Source organism: Orycteropus afer, unplaced genomic scaffold (genome assembly GCF_000298275.1).
Source record: "Orycteropus afer afer isolate SDZICR_OR568_19922 unplaced genomic scaffold, OryAfe1.0 scaffold00085, whole genome shotgun sequence".
NCBI lineage: Eukaryota > Metazoa > Chordata > Mammalia > Tubulidentata > Orycteropodidae > Orycteropus > Orycteropus afer.
Genome location: NW_006921672.1, coordinates 10,460,122 through 10,469,434, shown reverse-complemented (window position 1 = coordinate 10,469,434; position 9,313 = coordinate 10,460,122). Strand labels below are relative to the sequence as shown.

Below are 9,313 nucleotides of genomic sequence, written 5' to 3'. Positions count from 1 at the left end.
AGGGTAGTGGGCTTTCCGGTCCATGGAGTGAGAAAAGCTGTGTGTTCTTGGACAGGAGGCTTGCTAGCGGAGTGGGGTGCACGTAGGTCTACCTATCAGCAGAGCTAAAAGAGCTTTGTAACACTTGAAGGAGCAGGGCAGAGGTCAGGCCAAGAAGCCAAGGGCCAGAGAGGTGTGCCAGAGGGCATAGCTGAGAGAAGACTGTCCCGATGGAAGAATTGTGGCTGAGCAGGTTCTAGAACCTGAATTATAACCTGCTACCTCCCTAATAGAAGCTCTGGTAGCATAGTGGCTAAAGCACTTGACTGCTAACCAGAAGGCTGGTGGTTCAAACCCACCAGCCACTCCTTGGAAGGAAGGTTGGGCAATCCTACTTCCGTAGTGATACTGCCTCGGAAACCCAAGGAGGGGTCGCTATGAGTCGGGGCCGACTCGACGGCACATAGCAACAACAACAACAACCTCCCTAATAAACCCGGTAATTGTGAGTTTTGTCTGTAAGTTCTGTATGGCCATTGCAACAAATTATCCCACGCAGCAGAGGTAGTGAGTGCCCTGGGAGGGAAGGCTGGTGCAGAATTAGTGGAAAGGCTGCTGGATGATACCACGGGCCTCTTAGGAGTAAGGCTTGGGCTATTGATGGTGACTCATTTCCCCTCTTGAGATCAGAGGAGGTCAGAAGATGCTGCCCCAATGTCCTTTTAGCACTACTGCAAAGCTATTTTAAATAATTTGGAATCAAATCCTATATTACCACCCACGATGGTAACAACGGTTGATGTGTTTAAGAAGGCTTTTGCATACAAAATGATGTTGTTACCTGCCATCCAGTCCGACGACTCATAGCGACCCCTCCTTGGGTTTCCGAGGTAGTATCACTACGGAAGTAGACTGCCCCATCTTCCTTCCCAGGAGTGGCTGGTGGGTTTGAAGCACCAACCTTCTGGTTAGCAGTCAAGTGCCTTAGGCACTATGCTACCAGAGCTCCCCAAAAAATGATTGTAGTGCATGCTGTTTACTAAAGTGAGGAAAAAAAATCCATCCTCCCATTGAGACCTGGGGTGGGAACCTAGGGAAATTTTGGGGAGTGGAGTGCAGTGTGTAGTGTTTTGTTGCGTATCCCAAAGTTGTTGTTGTTGTTGTTATGTGCCGTCGAGTCGACCCCGACTCATAGCGACCCCTTTTTGGGTTTCCGAGGCAGTATCACTACGGAAGTAGGATTGCCCAACCTTCCTTCCGAGGAGTGGCTGGTGGGATCCCAAAGTAGCGTCCTGTTTGTTGTTGGGAAGCATTGGACATACCCTAAATACTTAATATAGTAAGCTTTACGTAGGGTGGTTTGTAACTAAGAAACCATACGTAAACTATACGTAAATAGGACGTTAGTAACGCAGGGACAGCCTGTAATCATAACTGGGAGAGGATTAAGTTCAAACGGTATCAAACGCGGATCGAATTTTGGGAAAGGGAGCGGCGCGCATGCTCCGCCCCGCGCCCACTATAATCCCAGAATCCCTCTGTGTAGCATCAGAACTGCCCGATCGTTCTGAGACTGCGGAGTCGGGCGCGGCGGCGTTAAGATGGCGGCGGCAGCGGTAGCAGCTGCGGCTGCAGCGGCCGCGGCTGCATCTCTTCAGGTGCTCGAGATGGAAAGCATGGAGACGGCTGCCGCCGGCTCGGCAGGGCTGGCAGCCGAAGTCAGAGGCAGCGGCACGGTGGACTTCGGGCCTGGGCCTGGAATATCTGCAATGGAGGCGAGCGGGGGAGATCCCGGCCCGGAGGCCGAGGACTTCGAGTGCAGCTCTCACTGCTCGGAGCTGTCCTGGAGACAGAATGAGCAGCGACGCCAAGGCCTCTTCTGCGACATTACCTTGTGCTTCGGCGGTGCTGGAGGCCGCGAGTTCCGGGCTCACCGCTCGGTGCTGGCCGCCGCCACCGAGTACTTCACGCCCTTACTCTCGGGCCAGTTTTCCGAGTCCCGCTCGGGCCGAGTGGAGATGCGCAAGTGGAGCTCGGAGCCCGGGCCCGAGCCTGACACGGTGGAAGCTGTTATCGAGTACATGTACACCGGGAGGATCCGCGTCAGCACCGGCAGTGTGCACGAGGTGTTAGAGTTAGCCGACAGGTAGGCGAGGGAGGTCGGGTTGCGGAGGGCGCGGTGCCTGGAGGTGAAAATGCTGGTTGGATCGGATTGTACAGCATCTGGAACGGGGCAGGAAAAGGTGGGGAGGGCAGTGTCTGTGGATGGGCCGAGCAGGCGCTGAGCAAATGCATTCCTTTAATACTCATTGAGCGCCTACTGTGTATGGGTCAGCCACTCTGCTGGGCACTGAGAATGTAGCGGCCGGCTCTGGCAAGGCGCCCTGCACTGATGGAGTTCAGATTCTAGGCAGATGAACAAAGGCAATGAAAAAGAAAGTCCACACGTAACCGTACTGTGCTGACATTAAAAACGGTGACAGGATAGTGATTGGGTAGAGACAAGACCCCTCTGAGGAGGTGACATTTAAACCGACCTTTGAATGGCTAGAAAGAACTGGCCGTGCAGAGATGGGGACAGAACATTCCAGCCAGATAGCACAAATCTGGATGCATTGATCTAGTTTGGGTTGGAGAAGGGAGGTGGGGAAAGCAAGTCAGGTTGGATCTAGTGGGTGATGGGTAAATGGTATGAAAAGTATCTGAATAAGGAGTTTGGATTTTATGGTGAGTGATGGGAATCTGAAAGAGCTCTGATGGTGTAGTGGCTAAGGCATTTGGCTGCTAAGCAGAAGATTGGTTCAAACCCACCAGCTGCTAAATGAGAAAGTCCACTCCCCTAAAGATTTGCAGCATTGGAAACCCATTGAGGGTTACTATGAGTTGGAATCGACTTGATGGTAGTGGGTTTGTTTTTTTTGGTTTGGTGGGAAATTGGGTTAAAAGAAAAAAAAAAAAAAAAAAGGTTGGATTTAAAGATTTTAAAAGGTTATTCCACTGCTGTGGAAAACAGATTGTAGGGAACAAGAATGGATACTGAAGAAAAAAAGATTAGAAGGAAAATGGATGCTGGAGACTGGTTAGGAACCTAGGGAATGACATTTACATACAGAGATGAGGAGGAGTCCGTTTTGGCAGTAGTATATTACTGGTTAGTTTTTTTTTTTCTTAATAAATACAGCTTTGCACCACATAACAACATCCTTCTACCAGCATCTAATGGCATATACTTCTGTGGTCCCATAAAGTTATGAGAGAGTTCAGAAATCCCAGTCAGAGAAGAGACATCGCCAATGCAACAGCTTCCAGCATTCAACATGTGTGTCTTGTGTCTCCTGTATGTGTAATGATTGCGCTGCCAGGCATATAATGGTACAGTACACATATAACCTGTAAGACATTTGTCTTGATGGTTATAATAAATGCTTGTGTTACTGGCTTATGTATGTACTGTACTTTTTGTCTAAAGTTTATTGGATAACAGTGTAGACTTCAGCTCATAGGCAGTGGCCTCCAATCTTGCCTATCACGGATCTCTCTCAAAAATAATTACTATGAAGTGTGTCTTGGCTTCCAAACGCAGCAAAGGTAGTGCTAATGATAGCACCAGTAAGAGGCAAAGAAGAAGTACTGATACGGAAGTGATACAAAAAGTTATTAAACAACACAAAGTTGGCAAGTCGGTGAACGCTATTGCTTATGCTTTTAGGCATGTCGCACTCAAGCACGATCCTCAAAAACAGAAAAAATTCTCCACGCTGTTAAAGGATCAACTCCACTGAAAGCTACAAGGTTAATGAAATGAGAGAGAGCTTTGTATCAGAAATTGCTAATGACATGGAATTAGAACCAAACGACAAAAGCAAATCCCTCTCAGTGCATTGATGATCACTGCTAAGGCATGAAGCTTGTTTGAGATGCTTAAAGAAAAAGCAGGACCAGACTGCAATATGGTGTTTGCACAATGTCCACATCACGTAATGTCCTATTTCACAGAACATATGGTGAGCATTAAGTGACACATGACTGTACTTAAAAAGTACATAGTAGTCCTCACATCAGATGTTAGGTCCTAAGGTGCTGGGGAATCAGTGGTGAGCAAAACAGACAAAAGTCCCTTTGCTCATAGCACTTACATTGGCAAATAAACAATAAATATGTAAAACATATAATACGTGGGATGATAGTTACAGCTATGATGAGAAATAAAGCATGGTCGGGGCATACAGAAAGTGCTGGGTGGGGAGGAGTGGATAGGGAATGCCTCTTCGAAAAAACATTTTACAAAGAACTGAAGGAGGCGGGAGTGTTTCAGCTAGAGAATGCAGGTGCAAAGGCCCTGGGGTTGGAGCTTGTCTGGATGTCAGAATAGCAGGGGACCAGTGTGGCTGGAGCAAAGAGGTGGAGGGTGAGAGGAGCAGGACAGACTTCAGGGCGGTAATAGGGATAGATCTAGATCCTATAGAACCTTGTTGGCCTAGGAAAAGACTTGAGTCTTCACTCTGAGATGGGAAGGTTTTGAGCAGGGGAATGCTATGATCTAATTTGAGAACTTCTGCTATGTTCCGAGGGCAGAAACAGAAAGTCTAGGAAGCTCTTGCAGTGATATGGGTGAGAGACGGTGGTGGCTTGGATTGAGGAGGAAGAAGTAAAGGTAATGAGATGTGCTCCAGTTCTGGATGTATTTTGAAGGTGTTGCTGTTAGTTGTCATTGAGTTGATTTTGACTCATGGTGACCCCACCCCGTGTGTTGCAGAATAGAAATGCTTCGTAGGATTTTCAAAGCTGTGACCCCTTGGAAGCTGTTCACCAGGACTGTCTTCTGAGGCATCTCTTGGTGGGTTTAAACTGCCAACCTCTCAGCTAATTGTTGAGTGTTTAACCGTTTGTGTCACCCAGGGACTCCTATATTTTAAAACTGTTGTTGTTGTTGGGTGCCATCAAGTCATTTCTGATTCATAACGACCCCATGTGTCAGTGCAGTTGCCCCAGAACAGAGACAGATTGCTAGATCTTTCTCCCTAGGAGCTGCTGGGTGGGTTTGAACTGCCAACCTTTCAGGTAGCAGCTGAGTACTTAACCATTGAAGGTAGCAGGAGTCAAATTTCCTGATGGATTCACTGTGGAATGTTAATGGGGAAAAAAAGACTGCTAGTTTTTTGACCTAAGCATTTGAAAAGATGGAGTTATTACTAACATGTGGGAGACTATAAGAGGAGGTTTGACAGTAAAGATCAGAAGTTTGGTTTTGATCAAGATGTCTGAGTAGACAATTGAATGTAAGAGCACTGGAAGCTATAGATACAGGTTGGGAAAAAATTAGCATACAGTTGGTAATTAAAGCCATGGGTCTGGATGAAATTATTTTGGAAGAGATTGTAGATAAGGAAGAGAAGGTACTGGGGGGAAGGGGTGAGCAAGACAACCCTGGGGTTCTCCAGAATGTCATACAGTTGAAGAGGAGCCAGTTGAGGAGACTGAGCTCATGGAAGCCTAGAAAGGAAGGGTGTCAAGGAGAAGGTGCTCAATCCTGTCAAACCATAAGTAATCATTGAATTTGGCGATAATGTAGGTCCTTGGTCTTGACAAGAGTCATTTAAATTAAATCTTCCTATTAGGGGATCAGAACAATTGAACACAGTTGGAAATGTTTGGGGCAGAGTCAAGGGGAGTAGTCAGTTCTCTGGTGGTGCTATAACAGAAATATCACAAATGGATGGCTTTAACCAACAGAAATGTATTTTCTCACAGTTTAGGAAGCTAAGAGTCCAAATCCAGGGTGCGGCCCTAAGGGAAGCCTTTGTCTCTGTCAGCTTTGGAGGAAGGTCTTTGTCCCCTTGAGCTTCTGCTCCTGGGCGATCTGCATGTGCCTTGGCATCTCTCTTCCCCCATCTCTGCTTCCTTAATGTGCTCCTTTTATATTTTGTGAGAGATTGAATCAAAACACACCCTGTAGTAATCAAGCCTTATTACCATAACAAAGACAACCCACTCCCAAATGGTTTGTGGGGGGGATGATTCTTTTATTTTTTAAATTTTAGGTGAAAGTTCACATCAGTTCCTCCATGGGTTCTCCCATTCATCTGGTTTCCCGTCCCTCCCAGCTTTCTCATCTTTGGTTTGGGGCACATGCTGCCCTTTTGGTCTCCTGTGGTTCTAAGAAGCACATCTAAAGGAGCACATTCTTCACAGGTGTTAATGTTTATTTTATAGGCCTGTCTGTTATTTGGCTGAGAGGTGACATCCAGGAGTATCTTCAGTTTCAAGTTAAATGGTTATCTTAGGGCAACCGTCTCGGGTTCCTCCCATCTCTTTAAGACAAGTAAGTCTGGTCCTTTTTTTTTGAATTTTGTTCTGCATTTTTTACCCAATCTAACTGGGATCTTCTCTTTTAGTCAGTCTGGTCCATGTAGATGGTAGTGATAGCCGAGCATCCTCTGCTTCTTCTGGTCTCAGGTTAGAGGATTTTGTGATTCGTGTGGGCCATTAGTACTTTGGACTAATTGCATCCTTGAGTCTGATTTTCTTCATTCTCCTTTGCTTCAGCCAGGAAGAGAACAGTAGTTGCTTCTTCTTAGATGGTTGTTCTCAGGCTTTTAAGACACTAGATGCTACTCACCCAACTAGGATGTAGACCATTATCTTTATGAACTGTGTTTTGCCAGTTGACCTAGATGTCCCCTGAAACTGTGGTCCTAAGCCTTCAGGTCCAGTAGTTCAGTCCCAATGTCTAAGTAGTTTCTATGTATCCTATTTTATATAGCATATACAGCCAGAGTTTACAATATGTATGCAGTAATACATACGATACCTTTACTTACACAGGCCATTTGACCTCTTACCTATTAGCATACATATTTATCTGTGTAAATATCACAAATTATTATTATTATCATTGCAGGATTATGTATGTTACAGCATTTACTGCTTCCCAGATGGGATTTTAACCACAAGCATAGAGGTTAAGATTTACAACACACTATTTTGGAGGATATAGTCAGTAACAGGGGTATATCTTTTTCTCACCCTCTGAGATAGGAGATACTGGAGCATGCTCGTTTGCTGATGGAAATATTAGTGGAAGAAGAGACACTGACTCTGATGCTACATGGTTAGGGGGTAATGGCAGGAGCAAAATCCTTGAAACCCAGAGAGGGGCTAGAATCCGTGTTATAAATGGTAAGGCAGAGATGGAGCGGATAGGGTGGTGGAAAGATGAAGTTTTTGCCTGATGCTTTTTTCAAGCATGAGGCAGGGTCATCATTAGAAGGGATAGTGAGTCAAGCCAGAGACTGAACTCACCCCCCGTGGCTCAATTTTCAGCCAAATAAAAAGCAGGCCTATAAGGTGAACACTAATACCCGGGAGACATGTAATCTTTAGAACAATCAACCATATGGATCGAAAGGATAGTGTTTGGCCAAGGATGAAGCACAGAAGGCAGAAAGGGCGAGGAAAGGAGGACTAATGGAAATGGCAAACGCAGGGAGGAGGTGGGAGAGCGCTGCTCCATCGTGGGGGCTGCGTCAGTGTCACAAAACAACACTGTGTGTGGACTGCTGAACGGAAAACCAGTTTGCTCTGTAAACTTTCACCCAAATCACAATAAAAAGTTACTTTAAGGAGAAGGTGGGATGAGTATAAGAGGTTTGTTGAATGAAAATGGACAGAGAAAGGTCTTGCACTCATTCAAACTATGTTTACTTCTGTTACATGATCTTGAGGGGTTTTTTTTTTTCCCAAAAAAAATTTGCCCCTGCTTAACTAGGGGTGAGAAGAGAGCACTCCAAGCAATTTACTTAAAATTTCTCAGCATCTGTCAGCTGCTGAGCAGCTGCCTTGTGTCAGGCACTGTTCTAAAGTGCCCTACAACATCACATTTAACCTTCCCATCAGCTCTGAGGCAGGGTTCCCTTCTCCATGTACTCTGTTGGTGATCTTACCTTCCTGGCAAGGCAGTCATCAGGTGAGGATTAGAAATAATACAAAGTACCCAGCAAGTTGCCTAACAGCACATGCCTAGTATGTGACAGTTGTTATTATTCTCATAGAGCAGTGTTTCCAAAGACATGTCTGAGGGAGGCTACCTCAGGGAGGCTACCTCAGAATTACCCACCAAAAAATAAAACCAAACTCACTGCCGTTGAGTCAGTTTGACTCGTAGCGACCCGTCCTTGGGTTTCTTTCTATGGAAGTAGATTGCCCAGTCTTCCTTCTGAGGAGTGGCTGGTGAGTTTGAACCACCAATCTTCTGGTTAGCAGTCAAATGCCTTAGGCACTACACCACCGGAGCTCCAGGTGGGAGTGCAGGGAGCCCAGGAATTGGCATACCTGACTGGGTCAGCTTCCCAGATACTCTGGCACCTAGAGAGCCATGAGAGTCCTGACCCCTCCACCTTGTATTCGTTTTCTCTCTAAGAGGATATGTTCCCTGAAGAGAGTGAAGGGAGCCTGTCTTAATCATCTTTATATCATAGATAGTAATTAAGCACAATAATGATAATAACAAGTGGTTATCAAACTGAGTGGGGCTGGCATGGAGAAATCATCATACATTGTCTGATGTTCTCAGTTCAGGGGACTTATTCTTTTTAAAATTAAAAGCCTCAGGGATCCAGGTGAGGAGAGGGAACTCAGGCACACTCAAAGCAGCAGGGTGGGAGAGTGGGAGAAAGGGGATTAAAAGCCAGGAACCTGGACAGAGGAGCAGTCAGCCACAGGGATCCAGGTGAGGACAGGGAACTCAGGCACGCCCAAAGCAGCAGAGCGGGAGAAAGGGGATTACAAGGCCCAGGAATCCGGACAGAGGAGGAGTCAGCTGCAGGGACCCAGGTAAAAGTGGTATGAGAGGTTTCCAACAGGGAGACAAACTTGTCTGTCAGTTTGTCCTACCGTGGTGACGTGCTCATGTGAGTCTTGAGGCGGAGCCACTGGTGTTTCAAACCCAGCGGGATGCACATGGTGCACAGGTATCAGCCCAGCTTACAAACTGAGACAGACTAGGAAGAAGGAAGAGGCTGTCCACTTCTCAAAGATTTGACCAGGGAAAACCTTATGATAGCAAAGAAACACTGATTGATACATTACTGCTCAACTTTATGAATAGTCCCGTTAGGTTAGAAGTCTCTCAAAATAGGACTGGGAAAGAGCTGCATCATCTGAGTAAACCAGCCTTACTCCTATGGATAAGCTAAAGCTTTCAAGACCTCCATTTGCTGATGTAGCACCACTCAAATTGAAGAGAAGCAGCTGCAGACATCCATTAATCATCGGAACATGGAATGTACCAAGTATGAATCTAGGAAAATTGGAAGTTGTCAAAAATGAAATGGAA

General features: G+C 46.1%; 1 protein-coding gene across 1 annotated transcript in view; it reads left to right on the top strand.

The window, feature by feature from the left end:
• The first annotated feature begins 1,580 nt into the window (after positions 1 to 1,580).
• KLHL11 (kelch like family member 11) overlaps positions 1,581 to 9,313 on the top strand; it is a 14,318-nt gene continuing 6,585 nt past the window's right edge. The window contains exon 1 of the mRNA XM_007942135.2: positions 1,581 to 2,125. Within this exon, the coding sequence (XP_007940326.1) occupies positions 1,581 to 2,125 (545 nt within the window). The remainder of the gene's footprint in view (positions 2,126 to 9,313) is intronic.